We start from the raw sequence: 21,672 nt of genomic DNA on the forward strand, positions 1-21,672 counted from the left end.
AGACTAAATCTTTCTTTAGCATAAAGGAGAGTATTTTAGGAGGAGCTCAAAGATCTGCCCTGGAATCCTTCCAGAATTCATACAATACTGCAAAAGAGAAGTTTAAATTTGGGTGTCTTTTTTAGTTTGGTTCTTTTAAGGCTTTCTTTGTGAAACTTAAAGGGCAAAGATAAAAAAGGTGAGTTTGGAGAGTGGTGGTTCTTCTTTGTTTCCCTGTCCTATGCAACAGGCAGAAAGCAGAAAGATCAGTGGGGTGCCCAAGATCAGTGTAGAATATAACAGAGTTCACACAAAGAGGTCCAAGCAGACTACCCAGAAGCTCAGTGGAAGTGGTGGAGCATGTACACTTTTCATTGTCCTTCACTTCTCCTTGAGGCAGGAAAAGTACCACTTTGCACAACATGCAAAGTACATGCAGACTTAACTTGAATCCTCTAACTTTGGGCTGTGTCAATGCCACCATCCTCCTAAAGCAAGCAAGGAGAAAAGGTTATTGCTCTCAGTGAAGTGAGAATAGGTGATGAAATGATGAAGAGGTTACACCACATACTTTCCTCCCATAAGCTGCTTTTCTGTGCCATCACAGCTGCTGGCAAAGCACAGTAACTGGGATTTGTGCATGCCTCAACACATGCACACACCTTCTGTTGGGATAATTTGTTTCCAGTAGTTCTAATTTGAAATAAATTTTAATCTGTTCTAATTCAAAACAAGTTTTAATTTTATGTCAGCAGTTCTCTCTATCAATAACAGGAAGTTCAGGATGAAGTAATTCCAGTCTCCTTTCTGTGCAGATTCTTCTGCCTTCCTTTAAACATTTTGAGGGAGAAGGTCCCCAAATAGCTAATGTTTCCCTGTCAAAACAAACACCCCAAAATTACCTGTTTTCTGACACTCTTTTCAATCTTATTTGTAATACAAATTTGCCTCTGCTTGGGCACTTTCCTTATTACTGTTTTAGCTCAAAGTTCCCAAAAGTAAATTGTTTAATTTATAGAGTGTGAAAAGCTCTTGTGGGATGAGTTCATGCCAGTCTCTAAGCAAACTGCTGGGGGCTGGTGCTTTGGGCAAGGTGCTTCACACAACCACCAGTGATCCCAGGGGCCTGCTGTGGCTCTTGGGAGCGAGGAATCCTGCCAAACTGCTTTAGAGAAGAATAAAATCACTTAGACTAGGCTTAGGTGAATCAGGTTCAGCCTTGAATACAGTGGATGTAGAAAGTATTGTGAATGCCTGTGGTTAATAAAGAGACAATTCAGGAATGGGAAACTATGCAAAGTACACTTTAATTCTTTATGTAGTGACCAGTAACATGCTGTTATTTGAGCTGATGCTTGTGACAGTTTGGGGTGCTTTTTTTTGTAAACTGGGTAATTACATTTTTATTTAAATAAAAATTTCACATTAGCATCTAATAGTATTTAAAATATTTTTATGAGCTCTTTGGAAACAGCAATACCTTTCTCCTTCTGGAGACTGTCTTTAAAAGCAAACCTATGTAGCAATACCCAAGTCCTTGCTTAGTTGTAATTTGACTTGTTCAAATTGAGATGTAACACATTGTCTTAGGTATTTTGATTCAAAAAGCAGTTGTACTGTTTGAAACAAGTGCATTCTACTTAACAAGGAGTGAGAGAGGTTTCTTTATTATAAAATTAAATGTTTGGATTTTTTTTGTCAGAACTCAGTATTGTTAAGTTTATTAGTTTATTGTAATATTTATTTCAGTCTATTAATATAACATCCTTAGTTCTTGCAGTCTTTCCTAGCTTGTTATAAAACAACTTTGCTATGTTCACTTGGCCTGTTCTGTAATGCAGGTGTTGCAAGTGGTGATTTTTATGTAAGTTCCTGTACTATGGGATAATCATGTTCCAAGAGGGAGCTAGAGAGCTATGAAATAATAAACCCCCAGGAACTGTCTGTAACCCTCTGTTTCTCAGATGAATAAAAATAACTGATGTAAATGTTTTTCCCATTTCAACTTTGTTTTTCAGGTGTCTATTGATGGAAATGACAGTGTTAGTAGCACAGGAATTATAGGTGAAAATGAACAAGATAAAAAAATGCAGGTATGTACTTAATACAAAATAATTAAATATATTTATTTCTTTTGTCTTTTCTGCCCAGCAAAGTGCATGATAGGGAGTTCTGTAGCCATGAACTGTGGTTTGCTTCTACCTTTCAGAAACTGTAGATTATAGTATCTCACTCTGTACAAGATCATGTCATAAGAGTTGTAAAAGATCTAATACTTACTGTTGTCTAGGGGGTTTTCCTGTTAAAAGGTAATTAAAAAATATGTTAGCTTTCTAAGATTTTTCAAGCTGACCTGAGTATTTCTTCAATAAGAGTGTAAATATTTCAGAAGTTCTTTCCAGAGAAGGGGCTGAGTTTTAATAGTATTTAAAGCAGAAAAATGCTGTCTCAGTTAATAAAATTCTTCTAGGAGAGACAACTCCAGGAATAGGTCTGGAACTGTTATCTCTTTAATAACTTATTTTGATTCCACTTGCCCTGTTAGGGTCCCTGACCTTTATAGCAGGTTTTATAAGTAATCAGTAGTTAAGAGTATTGTTCCTAGAGAATGCTTAAAGAACAGAAAAATACTTCAATTTCTTCTTCTGGATCCATATTGTTGCTACACAGAAATGTAAAAACCTTTAAATGTTAGAAGATTAATTTAAAAGTTCAAAGGGTAATGGAAAATACAGGTTTAATTTACTAAGTCTCAAGCTTTTTTCCCTAGGATCCATAAAATTATGTAAGGAGAATGGTATTTTGCATTATAATGTATTTTATTAAAGGAAAAGACAAAGAAAAATGTGTTCTGGGCTTAACCCTAAAATAATACAAAAACTTTCTGTATGCTCACATGTTCAGATGACAAAATCAAAAATGGAAAAGTCATTGCATTGAGAATGGGGCTTCTCTGGGCAAACCTTTCCTCCTTTTTGCTTAATTTAAGAAATAATGAAGTAGACAAGGAGGAAAGATGTCTTCTTCCAAGATCAAAATGCATCATCTGTGAAAGGAATAATTATAGACTCACCTCTCACAGTTAGATCAGATTTTCTATTTTTAATGTTTTACAAGTTAGATCCCACAATATTTAAAGCTGCAGACACTTTACCTTTGCCTGTGTGGAATGACTGTGGAAGGAGAGAATTAACTAATACTTGCATTAGTTAGTGTACTGGACCATGTTCCAGAAAATGAAATTAAGAAATTCAGAGGATTTGCACTTGTATGCTGGAATAGGGATACAACTCCAATGAAAGGCAAAATTCAAGGAAGAGTAAGATAAAATCGTTGTTGGTTTTACCTGAAGTAAGAACCTATTAGGCAAAATTACCTGTAATCAGTATCCACCTAAATGTTGATTTTGGCCTCAGCCCCAAAGGAAACTGAATGTGGTGGTTTTATCTTATACATATATGGTAACATATGTGCCGTATGGAAATGTGCCAATCTTATGGATCACTGCATGTTCCAAACAAAACAAGATCTGATATTTCAAAAAGGTAGTGAGGCTTAGTCTCAAATTCTGACCCTTATAAGGTGATTACAGTTGGCCTTCAGTTGAAGGGGCCCACAGCTATCAGTTCTGTATGCAAATAGAACTAATTCTTAAAGCTTGATTTAAGTAGATATCTACTTGTAACTCATTCTGTATTCACATGTATTAATATATAATATATAAAATAGTCTTATATTTAGATGTAGAATTAAATAGGTGTATATTTATAAACTTTTTAAGTCCACAGGGAACAGAACAGATGTCACACTGCTAAGCAGTCACTCAGACTTGCATGTGGTTAGTTAGGTGTTTCAGCAAAGAAAAAAAGCATAAAACCTCTTTGTGATTTCTACATGGGAAAACAAAAGAGTCTGTGTGCCCAAATGGATATCTCACTATTTCCTTTCAAACCTGTCTACCCATCTGTTCATAATACACACTCCAGTTATATGATTCTGCTTTTATGTGTGCAGTAGAAAAATCTGATCCAAGGTCTTTGTTTTTCTCCTGTGTTACCTCTCTGAGATCAGGATGCATTTGTGATCTCTTAAAAAATAAGGAGGTTAAATTTTATTTATTTATTAATTCTGTTTAAAAATATTTGAAATACACAGTTCCTCTCAGTAAGTTCCATACTGTTAGAAAGGTGCTTCCTCCCCAGTTTTTGTATCCATCTTAATATTGGTAGGATTATGGCTGGTTATTTCTTTGCAGGTATTAGCACATTACAGAATTGTTTTCATTTTCTTTTCAGCTTTGGCATACTTGAGCTTTATGGCAAAACTTAGCAAGTATACACATATTTTTATATGAATATTTTTATATGCTGGAACAACAAAGAAATAGTAATAGGTTACTGATACAAATAGATAGTAGTAGGTTTACTGATAGAAAAAAAAAAATTAGTGCTTCAGTACAGGTGCTCAACCAAGTGTATTCTTCATGATCCTTAATGTACTGAAGTGGTTTCTGTGATTCATGCTGTCCTAGGTTAAACAAGAGTATCAGTAATGGTTTCTTGATCCAGGAGGTTGTTTTTCTCTGTGGCTCCAGAGATTTTCTGAAGTGATGGATATGAACATTTCAGCCGATTAAAAACTTTGTATTGAACTTTTCTTTTTTAGTCTTACAAAGAGTCTGAAGGTAATGGGTTATTCCATCCTCTTGAAGAATCTGTAGGAAAGGTGTTAGTGATTTCTCTGAAAGAGGAAACAAAGGTCTGTGTGCTGTTGCAGGGCTGCAGTGCCCGTGGTGTAGGGAGCTGTGGTGGGAGGGCTCAGATGGCTGAAGTGCTGTGGTGATGGATCCAGGCTCTTTAAAAGGGCCACGTGGGGAAGGAGGGCAGTGGGAGCTGCAGGACTGCACAGGGCTTTGGCATGGGAGGTGGCTCAGACCAGTGTGGGTCTGAGGTGGTGACTGTACACAAGGTGATGATGAAGCCTTCTTCAGATAACAGGAGCAAGCCTCGTGCTCACAGGCTCACATCCTCATGGGGAATTTTAACATCCTCAGTGTCTGCAGAAGGGCATCACAACAGGGCACATGAGGAGCTTTCTGGAGTTCAGAGATGGCAACAGGCAATCTGAGCAGGTTACTGAGCAAAGTGAGCCACTTTGCAGAGCCTCAGTTGCCAAAAGATGTTGAGAATGTGAACTTTGGGAGCAGACTCCAGGAGCCTCCATCCTTAGAGATATTCAGAACCCATTTGGATATGGCTGTGAGCAACCTGCTGCAGCTGACACTATTTTATGCTGAGAGTATTTTCTCCTTATCTATCCTGTGAAATGTTCTTTTGACAGTTTGGAATAGAATGGGATCTGTAACAAAAGGGGGATGATTTGAAAGGATAGACTGTATAAAACAGTCTTGATTGCTTTGCACAGAGCTGTATGGAAGTGCTGATGTTTGGGCTGCTGCCTCTGTGTTGTGTCTGTATGAAGGTCAGGTTTTTTTCAAGTTTCTTGCATATCAGTGTATGAAGGAGCCTGTACAAGGGGTTTCAGGTGCCTCCTCAAACTGTGCTGTACATTTTTCTGTTGTCATGCCACAAGGGAGAGTAGAACCTAACTTACAATGCTCCAATTAGCGTGATCAAAATACATGCAAGGCAGACAAAGTGCAAAATGCTCTCCTTCATTTTTAAAAAATGCTCATTCTAGAGATATTTAATTAATGTTTGGCCTTTCCATGAACTTATATTTGAAGGTGGTCTGATTTATAACTAATTTCTCTTAGGAACAGATCTAGCACCTCAGATATAATCTAACACTTGTCTGTCTACTAATTTGGTCATTTTACCACTGTGATTATAAATCATTTGTCTTTGTTATTTGACTATTTACTGCAAGTTTTTATATTTGCTAGGTACAAGTAAACATATTTTACAGTTTCCATCATGATTTTCAGTTATTTATTTTTAGTTTATTTATTGAGGACTCGGAAATACATGGCATAGCAAAGCAAAGAGAAACAAAAGAAACTGTCAGAATCAGCTCTGGCTTGATAGCAAAATGAAGTATGTAACTTCTCTGATCCATTTTGTTTTTTTTTAGTATGTGGTTGGGGTTTTTAAAATTCTTTTTCTCTTCCACTTAAGATTGTCTTGCAAGGACATGGAACAAGAGTGACTGCAAAATCTCAACAGACTGGAGAGAAAGCCTTTCGCTGTGATTATGATGGCTGTGGAAAACTGTACACAACAGCTCATCATCTTAAGGTGATGAGATGTAAAATGTGCTTTGCTACTTTGTAGATATGATCTTTTTGGAAAGATGTGGTTAAAAGTAATAGAAATTGAGAGGGAGCCAGTTGCAATGGGGCTGTTTTGAATTGATTTTACAGTAATTGGTGGCGCTCAGCTGAGTTTACTTAATGTTCTGGGATCATGTTCAGCTGCTATATTGCCAGCATGGTGAGGTTGTTCCCACCAGCAATGTCACAGAAATTCTGGAATCCAGCATTTGCTTTATTAACTTTACATGTATGATCATGCAAAAATTCCAGATTTTGAAATATTTCAAAATACCATCATAGTACAAAGTGAGACTCTTGAAAAATTCAAAGTGAAAATCTGGCCCATCTTTTCTTCACAGATGGCAACCTCTTAATTCTCTTCCTTTTTGTAAATTATGTAAAGGAATTACTGAATGGTAAATGGTATAGGGCTGCTCACGTTCCAGCTGAGGCTGGCACAATCCCTTGCTGATGAGGTAACCTGCTCACAGTGCTGCCTTGTCTCTGACCACAGGAGTCAGTGAGTGGCTGGCTTTGAGTTACTTGCTAAAATGATGTCCTTGCTGTAGAGGTTTCATGCGATATAAGAGCATCATTGGAAGCATTCAGTAGAGTCAAAAATCAGATAGAGAGTGGACTCTGAGGCATATTTACCTCCTGTCTTTAATGTAGTGTATGACAGCAACTCTGCATGTACTTACAGCAGTGTTTCGTGCCAAACTGACTGACAGGATCAGGTTAGACCTTGCAAAGAGACATCTTTAGTTTTAGGGAAAATGTTGTCACCATATTTCATTATTTTTTCATCACTGATATATATAAACAGACACTTCAGTGTGAATCTTGGTAAGATAAATAAAATATGTTGGCTTTGAGAATGAACTGTTTCTCTGCTGAAGTAACCAGATACAGCATTTCATTAAGTCAATGTATGGATGTCAACAGGTGCATGAAAGGTCTCACACAGGAGACAGACCATACCAGTGTGAACATCCTGGATGTGGCAAAGCCTTTGCAACAGGTACTCTTGTGCAGACTAGCTCCTCCTGCTTGTTAGTGTTTGTCTGTGAATAAAGTAAGTTTTAATATTGCCTTTTTTCACTACTAAGTTGGTTGGGATGAGTGGGGAAAAAAGTCTCTTTTTAAGCTAATGTAGCAATATAAAGGGCAGAGGATTTAACTCTTATTGAAGGGGGTAGGAGGTGAAGCACTCAACACTTCCCTCTTCATCTGTCATCTACAGTCAAACTAAATGTTAAAAAATAGGCATTTCTTACCATTAAACTAATAGCAAAAGTTAAATGAGGTGATAATAGAAAGCTGAACCTGTAGGCTAGGGGCAGATTCCTGATCTTCTGGTCTAAATTTGAAAGGAACTTTTATGGAAGATGCTTGTTTAAGTGTTCTTTATTGAATTTCTATCAGAGTGACATCTGTCATTAAGTGAACTCTCCATTTGTACAGGTTATTCTGCTCATAATGATGCTCTCCCTGAGATTGAATTTGATTGTGCAAAATACAATTAATAAGAATGAAACATGGAAGAAAGGGGAAGAGCAAAACTTGTTTCAAATTTCATTCTTTTGCTTGGAATGTAAATTAGTATCATGCATAGAGAAGTTAGGCTCTGTTTTTTTTTAAATAAGGTATTTGTGAAATAGCTTCATCTAATCTAATACATTTGCTACAATTGCTTTGGATAGAAATGAGCAAAATAAATACTGATGCAAAAAGTCAAAAGGTAAACAACCACACTTTTAAAGGGTTGCACCTAAGTTTAATTGCATAGTGTTTGTAAAGAGATTTCAAAACTATGTAATTAAATACTCTTCTTTTGCAACACACTGATTATAAACACCTGTTTGTTTATAAATACTGTATTTTTGATCAGAGCCATTGTACTATTGTAGTTCAACAATCCTTGCCTTGGACAAAGTTAAGTACTGAGTACTCTTTGGTTTGAATGTTAAGAACTCTCCTGGGTTGGGTCATGAAATTGAGTTTATTTTAGATGTAAATGTGAATTAATGCTCAGCTTGGTTAACATGCTTCATGCTTTTAAAAACATTAAGAACAGGAATTTCAGCTGTTTTGGAGAGAACTCACTGAAATTAAAGCAGATGTCATTTTCTTACAGACTTTATTTTGTACAAATTTATGCATCACTTGTGGATACAAGTGAAATTCAGGTTCATTTTCTAAAATGGCTGTTTCAGGCTTCTTTAGTCATTATCTTTTCATGGAAGTGCTGAAAGGAATATCTTGGTTAAATGCTTATTGCAAAATAATTTATAGAGGGCCTGATGCAAAGTTCACTTTAGACTGGTAGAGTTTTTGATGATGATGGGTTCCTAAAAATAATCTTAAAGAGAATGAGTGTTTAGGACTGCTCTTGGTTAGTATCTGTATATGTGCTTTTACTGCTGACTTCATTTGTGGTTATTGCTTTTCCTATGAGCAAACAATTAAATGTCAATTTGATGACAGTAGTGGTAAGAGGTAAAAACTAGATGGAATGCAGAGTGTATGGCTTCTTCAGAAGGCAGAATTAATATTTGTCCACATAATTGCAGTTTATCCTTCTGAAGGGAAGGAGAAGTATGGAAATAAATGAAATAATTTTTAAAAAAATCAAGGAATGAACGAGTACATTTCACTCCTCAGCATTCCTGACTGGAGTGGCAAACCCAGCTTTTGCTGGTGATGGTTGATGAGTATCCTGATTTAGTGCTGGTGCCATGCTAACATCCTTTCTGCTCCCAGGGTACGGGTTAAAAAGCCACGTGCGCACACACACCGGGGAGAAACCCTATCGGTGCACAGAGGAGAACTGTACCAAATCCTTCAAGACTTCTGGAGACCTGCAGAAGCACATTCGAACCCACACAGGTACCAGCAGCACACATTTTTGTTAATTCACTAGGTGGATCTTTAGTTTTTTGTCTTTCCTCATTCTGTGACTTTACACTGACAAAATCAGCCTGTGTATATTCTCTTTCTGAAGCCCAGTGAGCTCAGCAGCATTTCAGCATGGTAAGCATTAAATCCAGCATGCTTTTCTTGGAAAAAGAGCTAAAGCATTCACACTGCTATTGCAAATGCACTAACTTTTAGCAGTGCCTCACTTACATTGTCACTGAGTCACTCGTTGCCTTTACAGTTTCATCTGCAGCTGTAACAGAACAAGGAACTTTTCCTCAATAATCTGTCTTGTCTTTTGGAAATGGCTTCAGTGTTCCTCAGTTTTGGTGCTTTAATATAACTCGCATGCCAGCTTCATGAAGGTTGATATTCTGAGCTTGTTATCCTCATTTCCCATCTCTTCTTCCAGCAGAAAAACAAAAATGTCATAGAAAACCAACAGCTACTAAAACTTGCAAAGGCATAAAAAATAAAATCTTACATTTTTTCTAAAACATTACATTGAAAGCCAGACCACAAATTCTAGACAGCACACGCTGCACCCTGCAAAACTCTGTGGATGCACACACATGTAAACAAGACTGCACAATGTCTCCTTTGTGCCTGTGATCTTCAAGAAAAACAACCCCTAAATATAGGAAGAACAATTTATCACTAACCTATTCCATTAAATATATTTATGCCCCTGCTAGAACACTGACAAGCTTTTCCACTGACCTGTCTGAATGTTTGTGAGTCAAGAAGAAAAAAAAAAAAAGCAGGGAGGAATTTGGATTTTTTTCAAAATAAAAAATATGGGGGATGGTATGTAAATATAGGCAATAAAAATTGTAAAAACGCAGGATTACCTTAAGTTATTTCTGCTTTTTTGGACTTCCACAGACAAAAAAAAAAATCTGTTGGGATTAGTGCTGTCTTGATTTGTAAACATCAGTGTGAACACGTATCATCTCAGCTCTGGAGGAGGACTGTTGATATGCATTGCATCAAGTACAGACTATGAACTGAAAGGTTTCTTATCTGTGGACTGTTTTTTCCCCCTTTGTTATGGCCACAAAGTGTGTGGTAATTTAATCTCTGTTTAGCAGTTGAGACAAAAGATTTGAGCCAGCCCTATGTAACCTACCCACCTGAGCAATATGAGTAATAGAATCATAATCTCCCAGCAGACCAGGAGCCAGAGGTGTCTCATTTTAGATTTAGGAGTGTTTCCAGGCAGCTAAATGAGAAGAAAAGTGCAGCACCCGCTTTGTGCAGGTGGATGGAGCAGCTCTCGCCTTGTGCAAGCTGCAGCAGGGCAGGAGGCAGGTCTGGGCTCTCCCGCTCCCTCCCACGGCTCAGAAACCTTTCCCTTCCTGCAGGAGGTACATCAGGGTCAGCACTTTCTTCACTTTCTGCCTGTTTTAACCAGAAGTGACTTCTCCCCCTCTGTGAGTAGAGTCAGGTCCTGCTTAAAGTGCCATCAAATGCTTGCCTTGGCTTTCTCCATGGCACAGGGATCGGGAGCGCTGCTGTGGACGGCGCCTCTGCTGCAGTGGGGTGGAGCTCAAGGCTTTGTATTTCTGGAGTTGGAATTCGCTGTCACCTGGAAACAGGTCGCTTTGCTAGGAAATACATTAGCATTTGAAAAGGCTCCCTCGGGGACCGGTCTGGTGACATTCCTGCGGGAATTGTTTCAGAGGATGTGTCCTGTTTGTAGCGCAGGGTCTGTTGCTGGGTGGGGTTGGCTCTGCTGCTTTCCGACGTGTTCGGGGTCCTGGCTAAAGCAAGGATTAGGGGAGCCATGGTAACACAACACTGAGGTGTACGGGGAATACACACTGCCTTGGCAGGAAGTTGGAAAACCTTCCCAAAACAGCTGTCCGAAGGAGTGAATAGTAGTTTCCTCTGCCAAGGAGCTAACTGCTTTGGACTTTCGTGGTATTACTCTCTATCAGGACTTGTTCTTTTATTTTTAAGTACCTATTGTTGTATCGGTAGTGGTGGTCTGCTCTCGCTCTCAGATTCTGCTCTTTGGTAAGCAGCACAGTGTGTGGAATGTACTTGGCTCTAGAAGTGGGAAATTACCCCAGAACAGCCTGTCAGTGGCTCGAAGGTCTCCAAATTTAACCCCCCTTGTTTTCCTTCTCTGTGTGCTTTGATGGATCTGAAAGGTCAGGGTTACTGGAGTATTATTGCTTGGCCTTGTCTGCTGTTCACAGTTAAATGCTTTGGTGCAGTGATGTAAATTGTTGCGCTTAAACTTGTATTTCACAAAAAGACTTACTCTAGAAGAACCTGTATTTGTGATTTGCTTTGCTCTGGGGCTGCTTCTCTTTAGAAAGTTTGCTCTTTTTTAAGGTTAAGTGCTTTCTATAACAAGTTTTACTAATCCATGTTTATCCTGGTTATATGTTAAATCATTACGGTGTTTTTTTCATTTGAAGAATTAACAATTGTCAAATGTCAATGGTATGATACACTTGGTTTGGGTAATACATATACGAATTGGGGAGGTTTAAATAGTTGCTGGATTATGGGCAGTGTGCAAGCTAATCCAAGCAACTGGGTCTGTTCTATACATGTTAAAATATTAATCTAAATGCTTTATAATTTAGCTTACAGACTGTATGATTTTCCTGAATTTTGTTCATTTTGGCTAAACAAGAACACTCCACAGTGGCGTGTTCATGGTATTTCTGATTGAGGATCTCAAAGATAAAATTAGGTAGCTTTAGGTTCCTACATTCAACTCTAAGTGTAACTTAGGATTTTAATTCTTTTATAACCTTTGCGTGTGAACTTTTTATTGTCTTCTTTTTCAGGTGAAAGGCCTTTTAAGTGTCCCTTTGAAGGATGTGGCAGGTCATTCACAACATCTAATATTAGAAAGGTTCACATCAGGACACACACAGGAGAAAGGCCTTATTACTGTACAGAGCCAGGATGTGGGAGAGCTTTTGCCAGTGCAACTAATTATAAGAATCACGTGAGAATACACACAGGTATATGAGTGATTTATTATATTTTGAAATGGAGTCTGCTTGGGAGAGGCTGTGTCATTCTCCCTGTGAACAATGTTTTGGTATGTTGTAATTGGCTATAGTCATGTTTATATGACTTGGCTTGGTAATCTGTTTGGGCCTCCTCTCCCCTCAGCTGAGGATATTTAAGCAGTTAGATTTCCCATCTTGCTGTCAAGGCAGAATAATTTTGGTTTGGATACAAAGTGTTTTAAACTGGACATTGGGCTGAATCCTTAATATTATTCTGGGGCTTGCCTCCCTTGTGAGCTGTTTCTTAAATAAATAGCAGTAAAGGACACGTCTGGGCTTAACTTTGGCTCACTGTTATGAGTCACCCTTTCATCCCAGCTGTATTTTCCTTGTTGCTGGAAGTGTGGTCAGAACTTCATTTTTTTTATAGACTAGATGTGAAAATACTTATCTAGTGAGCAGAATATTTATTTAGTGAGCAGAAATAATAAACTCAAATTTGAAGATTCTAAAATGTAAAAGCCAGTGATAGCCATATCAGCTTGGTAGCATTATGTATTTTATAGAAACACAGACAAGATTCATAGAGCAATGTTTTGTATCTTAGTTTATATTTTTAGTTTACAATGTAATTTGGATACTTGTTCCATTGATTTTTAAATTGAAAGGTTGCTATAATTGTTTATACACATGCTTCCTATGAATCTCTTCAGCGCTTTCAATACTCAAAAGTGATACTAGTCAATCAATATATCTGATCATTGAGGAAAACTATGGGGCTTCCAGTAATAAAATAACAAAATTATTAGTACAATGACAAACTGAAGTTGCAGCTTTCAGCCTGTATCATTCTGCCTTCATCAGAAGGATGTTTTAGATGGAATGATAGGGAGAAAAATGGGCCAAATTTACTGGCAGTGATTCTTAAAGACAATAGGATGTTGCATTGATAAACTCTGTGAGGTTGAGCTTCTCTGTTGCCTTTGAAATTAAAGTATGGTTGGCAAGGAAGGTTTGTCCCCAAATATCATTTGCTGGCAATTTTTCCTGTGCACCCTGAATAAAGTTCTCTTTGTACCTTTTGTTTTCCCATGCAGGGGAGAAGCCCTATGTGTGTACAGTCCCTGGCTGTGACAAACGTTTCACAGAGTATTCCAGTTTATACAAACATCATGTTGTACATACTCATTCCAAACCATACAACTGCAATCACTGCGGGAAGACCTACAAGCAGATCTCTACCCTTGCTATGCACAAAAGGACAGCACACAACGACACAGAGCCCATTGAGGAAGAACAAGAGGCCTTCTTTGAGCCATCTCCAGGTTAGAATTGCAGCCTTTGAATCTCCAGGTGTAAAAAAAAAAAAAAAAAAAAAAAAGCTAGATGGGGAATTTTGATAGCCAAGGAAAATAAAACAGATAAATAAGTTAAAGTACTTCATAAAGATTTCTTAATTTCTCTGTAAGACTTTTTAGGGTGGTAGGCAACCTGTAAACAGAAATTGCATGATATCCGGCTAGATAATAAACTCATTTATTACAGTCATGGAGTTAAGAGAGAAATTTGAGTTGCAGTCTCGGCAAACCTGCTAAAAACATGAATGTGGGCAAGGGGCCAGAGAGACTCTCAGCTGATTACAACTTACTGGACTTTTGTTAGGGATTTCTCAAAGAGTGTGTATATATATGGCTGGTGACAATCTTTTGTGTGGGAGTAGAGGCTCTGCCTTGAGAAAAAAAATCTGGTTTTGCAGTGATACGGGCTGGTTTTGCTGTGGTTTAGAGCAGTTTCTGTAAACTGTCCTAGAGGCAGATATGAAAAGGAGCTGCTGTGCTGCAGTCCTCCTCACAGTTTGCTGTTCATGGTATGATGAGTATTGAATCCTATGAGTATAAAGGATCAGAATGAAGGAAATACTGTGGAAGGATGAACACCACTTGTCAAATTGTGATTTTTGGATGTGCCTGAAGATGGGAAATATCTGCACAAACTGTTTTGGTTAAAAAAGTTGTTTTGCTGCATGTTCATGGGAAACTGCACTCAATGCCTCCAGCAGACTTACTATAGCTTAATTCCTTCTTTTAAAGGAATGATAACATTCATTTGCTTAGGTTAAGCATTTATCAAGATAATGAATTTACTTAAATCTTCACACAAAGGCATGTCGCTATGTTCTTCTGTATGTTTGTTAATTAATAACTTTTTAAAAATCCAGCTGTGTTTGCATGGGATCCCTTGCATGGAGAGGTTAACATTTAATGAATAAATTAGAATGTTTATCACATTTTAATATTTGCTTACAAACTAAATGTATATGTAGTATTTATGTGTCTTTAAACTCATTGCTAGAAGACTATACCCCATGTTCCCAAAATAAGACTTTCTGACTTTCTTCTGGTATCTTTCCTTCTTTTATTTTTCTCCTAAATGTCTTTCCACTACATTTTTCTGTTTGAGTGTTTAAAACCTTCAGGCAAAACTGGGACTTTATCCTTGTCATTTGCTCTCCTGGGAGCATTTAGAGTATGAAAAGTATCCTCTTTCCTTCTTTGTGTCCAATAGGTCAAGGTGAAGATGTGCTCAAAGGCTCCCAGATCACCTACGTGACAGGTGTAGAGGGAGAAGATGTCATTTCTGCACAGGTTGCTACAGTTACTCAGTCAGGACTAGGCCAACAAGTGGCACTAATATCCCAGGATGGAACCCAACATGTAAGTAACTGCAGTGTCAGGTTCTGACAAAACCATGCTGAGAATTGAGGCATGGGTTTGCAGCTTCTCCATGGGCTCTCTGAAATCACATAGGGTTCTTGATAAATGTTGGTGGAAAGAAGCTTCTTTGGAGCTGTGTCAGGATATCTTTAGGGTTGTGCCTCCTTTGCAATACCTAAATGAAACCACAAATTCTGTCACGTGAAACCGTAAAATTTTCCAAAGTTAGGAGATTAGTCTCTCCTTGTTATCTTTGTCACTCTGTAAAGGGCTGTTTATATATACAGCCTGTTTCTGAGATTTCTCACAATTCCCAGATTATGTTATTAATATCTGCTGGGCATCTTGACTGTCTTGTCTGCACAAACTTTGGGGGGTTGAGGGGTGAGAAGTCTTTTCAGTCTAGGTGCTTTCTTTACAAGCAGTTTGGTTGGTAGTGTGCAGTTTCTAACTTAAACTAAAGAATAAGGAATCCTTTGATACCATTTTCCACTTGAACATTCCTATGGCTGTCTTTTTTTTTAAGGTTGCATGGATACATATTTTTAAGGAATTCATATGAAATTTCTTTGGAAAGGGATTTCAGCACAACTCTTTCGATTCACTGCAGCAGTATCTTGAAGGCTATGGGGAAAAAATTTGTATATCAGCTGGCAGGGCAGCTGAAACACCAGTAACATATGAAAGATATATTCTGAATTCAGAAATAAAATATCCAAGGGGCCTGTTATATTGCCAGGACATTGGACATTGCAGCAATACTAAGTAACTGGCATTTTTACCCTCTAAAATGAAGGCCTTGACATAGAATTCTTACATTTAAATTATCTTTCAGCTTGACTTCAGTTCTGGGATTTATTACCTTGTAAATCAGACATCCAATGATGCCCTAATACATTTATACTGGAGACATCAGTAATTTATAGTATTAATTTGTTATGGATTGTTTATTTGTGGCTTTAATTCTAAGCCCTTATAAGGCTTTTTAGTATTTCCATCGAGATCAAAGTATGTCAGGTGGTACAACCTTAAATCCCATTGACCTCTGTGGAAGACATAGGCATAGATAATCTGTTATGTGTTATTTGGGATACACTGTGATTAACATGGAGTTGTATGCTCTGGGATTAGGTGTGCAACCCCTCCTCCTGCTGAGAGCCATATTCCTTTGTGTAAACAGGTCAGTTATCTGTAGGGTCATGAGCTGGTAGATGCCAGTCAGCGAGGCAGATGGAATGAGGGCTGTGGCTTGAGCAGCAGTCAGCCCCTTGCGTGTGTTGCAGGTGAACATATCCCAGGCAGACATGCAGGCCATCGGCAACACCATCACCATGGTGACACAAGATGGCACCACCATCACAGTCCCTGCCCACGACGCCGTCATCTCCTCGGCCGGAACGCACTCGGTGGCCATGGTCACTGCAGAGGGCACCGAGGGACAGCAGGTGAGACACCGTCCTGCACACCTGGGTCATGTCCCTTCAGGAGCTGCTGTCAAACGGGCCCCTGAGCCATCGCCCTCCTGACACTGATGTAATTCACCTCAGCAAAGCAGTTTCCAGCATTGGGCCAACACATTCCCTTCCTAAGTGCTTGATGTGTTCTACCCACTGCTGCACATCAGCAGGCGGTGGAATGTTTTAAAAACAAGTGGGCACCAAGAAAAAAATCTCAGGTACCAGTCCAATGATTCATTTAGGTGTCTGTAAAGTAACACCTAGAAATGCCAAGCTTTTTTCCCAAAGTCACACAGTAAATGTGTGACAGAACTAAGTATAAAATCCAGTATGAACTATAATTTCTTTGGTCAGTATTATGGGACTCTAATTTATTTGGCAGATGGGAAACTTTTGTGTAAGTCTGTATCTGGGTTGGTTTTCAATGTACAGATAAAACAGGTAACTTTTTAATACAAATATGATGCTATCTTTAACTTAAAATCCATTCTATGTTCTAAAATTGCACCACATGAAAATGAAGATAGTTATTAATCTCTGTGTAGATAATCACAGATCTGTAGGTGCATTTATTGAATTGCTGCAGTCCTGAAGATATTTTTATTTTAAGAGCTAGTAGATAATTTGGAGAACAGAATTATGGCAACTTTTCTTCTGCAAAATACAATTATGCTCCTGAGTTCCCAACTTTGACTGTAACTGAGAAGGCAGTGGTGGTATGAGGTGAGGAGCAGGAACAAATCTGCCAGGCAGGTGATTGTGTCCCTTTGTCCTGAAGGTTGCAATTGTGGCCCAAGACTTAGCAGCGTTTCACAGTGCCTCCTCAGAAATGGGACACCAGCAGCACGGACACCATCTAGTGACTACAGAAACTAGACCTGTCACATTGTTGGCTACATCCAATGGGACACAAATTGCAGTACAGGTAAGATGGGCAAAATATTTTTTGGAGTGTTTCTTACTTCTAGAGCTAGAAGCTACCTAGTCAAATAACAACATGATTTAAATAAGCTTGGTTTCCCTGAAAAAAAATAGCCCACAACTATATGATCTCATATTTAAAATAGTATATAGGGTTAGGAAGAGGAATAAACACCATCTGATTTTCCAAATCTACTTGTAGAAATCTGAAAAAAGGGGAAAGCTGGGGGAGGTCCAAACTTCAGGTCAACCAAACATTTAATGGACTCACAGGTTTTCAGTGAGAAATTGCTTTTGTTCATCCTTCAGCTTTACATATAGGATTGACACATATAAAGCCAAACTCTCATGAATAAATTGCTATGAACTTATAAAATTAGCAAATTTGTTATTTGAACCTAGAAATGCTAATAGCAAAGTAGTGCAAACAGTTATATAGAAAGATTATAATAATCAGAAATCTCTGGAAATAGTGACCTCCTGTTATGTGCCAAACCAGTACAGTACAAACAGTCTCTGTAAATAGTTCCTCACATTGTTCAAACATCGTCAGGAAAAGGTAATTTCTAGGTATGAAAGAGCTCTTAAGAGCTCAGATTGAAAGGAATAGTATTAATATCCTCAAGCAGAAACAAGAGATTGTTATTTTACCCTTTGTTAAATGGAAAGTAGCAGGTCAGATGCTGTTGAAAGTTGAGAAGCTCTGAATTCTGAACTCCTCTTTTTTGAGCCAAGTTGTCACTAACCAAAAGTGCCTGTAAGAGAAACCATGTCAGAAGGTGATTTTTCTGCATGAGAGCAAGAGGGAAGTAACTTGCACCCTCAGCAGTGGGTTCTCTGAATGAAAGAAAAACAGGCACTGCACAAGCCCCTCTTCTGTTACCAGCAATGGAGCATTAACTTAAGTCTCTTTAAGTGTGTGCCAGACACACTTAAAATACACAAAGAGAAGAGAGATAATTCAAAATTAAAATGCTATTGATTATTCCTAAGGGTTTGATTGGCTTTTCTTTTGTGCTTCAATACTAACAAATTAATCCATTTGGTATCTAACTAGTGATAGCCCTATTGAAATCCTAACGAGGTGAAAATAGAGGTCTTGATTTGAGTGGATCCAGAATGTGATATGCAGTGACTGTAAAAATAACAAGTGATACTTAGAATTGTCCCATTAGGTCAAACAAATTGGTTTAACTTTTCACACTCTCATATGTGTTTCTTCTGAGCCAATAGGTAATGGCCAGCTTTACTTTTTTTTTTGTGAGGTTGAGGTTGTCTTCAGTGTTTCCATGAACATATTATAAAACTCCATGGATTCCTTCCCAAAATTGTGTCAAGTTGTGTTTATTCAGGGCTGGTTATCTTGCTTCTGGTAGTAACACATAATTTCCTCTCTAAACTAACTGCAGAATCAAACAGTGTCATCACAACAGCTTTTTCATGCAGGTGGGATTCTGCAATAAATGTACACTCCTATAAATTAATGTCATGTGGTGTTCCAAAAAGCTGACTTTCTGTTAAGAGAGTTAAGAAAAATGAAGATATTTGTTTGCTTTACCAGTGATAAAATGAAATGCAACAGCCACTGGACTTCTGTGCCTTGTCTGAGCTTTGTATATCTGCCAAGTAAAATATCACCTACTTTGTGGGTCAGTGTGTTTATCACGCAGCAGTTCTCTGAAGCACATGTATTTAGTGGTTACTTAGAAACTCGGTGTAATCGACTATCAGCAGCTATCTTAATTGTCATGCTGATTAGATAGCTGCTGGTATATATTATCATCCAGGAGAGGTGTGACAATACTGATCACACTTGTTTGTGTTGGATATTGTTGGTATCTAGATCTTTGTTTTGAGATCTTTTTTGATGCATTTATTATCTAAGTGTAACATTTTGGATTTCTTTGTGTTTAAATGCATTTGTTTCAGCTTGGAGAACAACAGTCTCTGGAAGAAGCCATTAGAATAGCCTCCAGAATACAACAGGGGGAAACACCAGGGATTGATGATTAACTTGTAAAACTGCTACCAGAACAATAGAGTGAAAGGTATTTTATTTTCAACCAACAAAGGTCCATGCCAGCAACAGCCCATAAAAACTTTGAAGTCCCCCACTCACTGATACTGTGTACGCATTTTATGCAAGAGTGAAGAACATTTTATAAGTTTTGTGTACATAACCCTTGGAATGGACTGACATCATCTACTTCCAACCGTTGCATTCAGGAATATGGAATTAGGATTTATATAGTAAACTTCCTTGTTATCCTTTCGTCAGATTTCAGACTCGTCTACAAGCAAGTAAAAAACAGAAGTATTGGAATTAATTTTCAATGTCATGTTCAAATAATGAAGGCATTACTGAAGATTTCTTCTGTTTAAATAACCATTTCAGGAACCCTTACAAGTAAAAAAGGCAACAAAGCCTTTTTTAATTGCATTCCATTAATGGAAGAGTCTTGGATTTTGAGCCTACTACTGTAAATCTTCGTATTTTGATTTGTTTCATACAGATTTGAATACTCATAAGATGATCTACCCCATCTCATTCATTGTAAATACAGACTGTTAATGCTGGAAGTGCTAATTATATTATCTTTAAATTGGATTATGTACAAAGAACTGGTTGTTCAATATTAAAGAAAGTAAATCTAATGATTTTGTTTCTTTACATAATTTTACTTAAGATGTTACTCTCAAATTATTATGCAATAAAATATAGCAAGATTGTATTGTTTAGATAGGATGATATTGTCATGTGACATACTGTTTTACTTCTTACTGAGACTGAAGTTCAAATTATTTATTTACGGCCTTGTATAAATTTTTCCAAAGTTTATTTATCATAAACTTAATTTTTTGGCATTAATTTTGATTGTAATTCACTATAGTGTATTAAGCAAATACTAGTAATAGTTATTTCAGACGTTCTAAAACACTACAAGAGTGACTTTCTCTAAAAGGTGAAGTTACCCATTTTCAAGTGAACTATTTTCAAATGGTGCATTTGCAGCAAAAGTACAAGTACTAATAGTTGTTTTCAACAGTTCTGAGTGCCTGCTGCTACCAGTAAGTATGTAGGATGTGCTTGATAATCAGTGCTTTTGAAAATCAGGACACAAGTTACTAGAAAAAAGGGATTAATGATGATGTATGTGCAATGCTCCTCTCCAACTATCATTTTGTAAAGGAAAAAATCCATTGTAGATATGTCTAACATATACAGCAAAATGTAACTTTCAATTTTTTTATATGAAGAAGTGTTTTTACTTTTGTCTTGTTAGCAAGCTGGTTAAGCAAGTTAAAAATTTTTGGCTTCCTGTAAGATTCAGTGCTTATTTTAGATTAGTGTCAAGAGCACTTCTGAAACTGAAGCCTCATATTTTACTTTCTCAAGGGAAAAATTGAACATCCTCTGGACAAAATCTTTATTAGGGAATCCCAAGTAGTGTGAGGTGCACATCCTACATGAAAAAATGAAGTCCATAACTAAGTACCTTGAGGTATTTGATCTCAGAAAGGCCAAGTTTGAATAGAATGAGCTGATTTATTGTGAATTACTATATCAGTGTGGGTTGCAGCCTTTTGTTTTCTACACAGAAGCCAGCTGTAAATTGCAGTGAGAGAATACAGTACTGTGGGATAGATGGGGACAAAGCAAAGGCTATTCTCTGCACAAATTACAAAGTAAAACTTGGAAACATTTAGGTTGTCTGTAACTTTTGTATAGGATTGAGGTTGCTTGCTCACTTAGGTGCCAGTTTTCCTGAAATGTTGTAAATCTTGATATCCCATGGAGATAAATGTACTATGCAAGGAGGATTAATTGCCTGTCAACTAGATCAGTTTCTTAGTACTTATCACCTTTTAGATATTAAAGTTGTATCATTTGATGTGAATGTTCAAGATTTTTTTTTTTTCCTTAAATTTCATTGCTAATAGTTTCTGGAAATGGTGGCTGAAATGCTGGCTTTGACTTAGAAAAGAAATAACTTCAGTTCTTACTTCTCATTTCCCAGGACATTTCCTGACCACTGTACAAATGTGAGTATTCCTTCTCTTTCATACAAGTTGGTTTGCTGCAAGGTGTTCATTCACATACAACTCAGTCAGGAAAACTGTAGTATTTTAAAAATTATTTCTGTGACTGTTATCTTACCAGTTACTCTTGCAAAACTGCCAAGTCAAAGGTGGTGCTTCCATGTTTTGCTAGCTAGCTCAGCATAAATAAGGTAGATGAGTTAGACTGGTTAGTGTTTAAAGAAAAGCTGAGGTGATTGTGTGCCTTAGCTGCAAGACCTGCCTTCAGAACAGACCATGGTGATTTTTCTCTCCTGCTTCCAGTCAGCCAGCTGTGGAAGGAGCTGTTTTGGTAGCTGATGCTGCATGTTAGCATTGGAACGTCCTGTAGTAGAGTTTAGACAGGACAG

At 37.7% G+C, this 21,672-nt stretch overlaps 1 protein-coding gene across 2 annotated transcripts in view; it reads left to right on the top strand.

Moving 5' to 3' along the window:
- ZNF143 (zinc finger protein 143) overlaps positions 1-21,135 on the top strand; it is a 38,118-nt gene extending 16,983 nt beyond the window's left edge. For both annotated transcript variants that reach the window (XM_021529476.3, XM_021529477.3), the window contains exons 7-16: positions 1,998-2,072; positions 6,117-6,236; positions 7,199-7,274; positions 9,017-9,142; positions 11,980-12,159; positions 13,248-13,475; positions 14,716-14,864; positions 16,148-16,309; positions 17,100-17,246; positions 19,172-21,135. In XM_021529476.3, the coding sequence (XP_021385151.1) occupies positions 1,998-2,072; positions 6,117-6,236; positions 7,199-7,274; positions 9,017-9,142; positions 11,980-12,159; positions 13,248-13,475; positions 14,716-14,864; positions 16,148-16,309; positions 17,100-17,246; positions 19,172-19,255 (1,347 nt within the window). In that variant the 3' untranslated portion in view covers positions 19,256-21,135. The remainder of the gene's footprint in view (positions 1-1,997; positions 2,073-6,116; positions 6,237-7,198; positions 7,275-9,016; positions 9,143-11,979; positions 12,160-13,247; positions 13,476-14,715; positions 14,865-16,147; positions 16,310-17,099; positions 17,247-19,171) is intronic.
- The last annotated feature ends 537 nt before the right edge of the window (positions 21,136-21,672 follow it).

The sequence above is a fragment of the Lonchura striata genome, chromosome 6 (assembly GCF_046129695.1).
Source record: "Lonchura striata isolate bLonStr1 chromosome 6, bLonStr1.mat, whole genome shotgun sequence".
Lineage (NCBI taxonomy): Eukaryota > Metazoa > Chordata > Aves > Passeriformes > Estrildidae > Lonchura > Lonchura striata.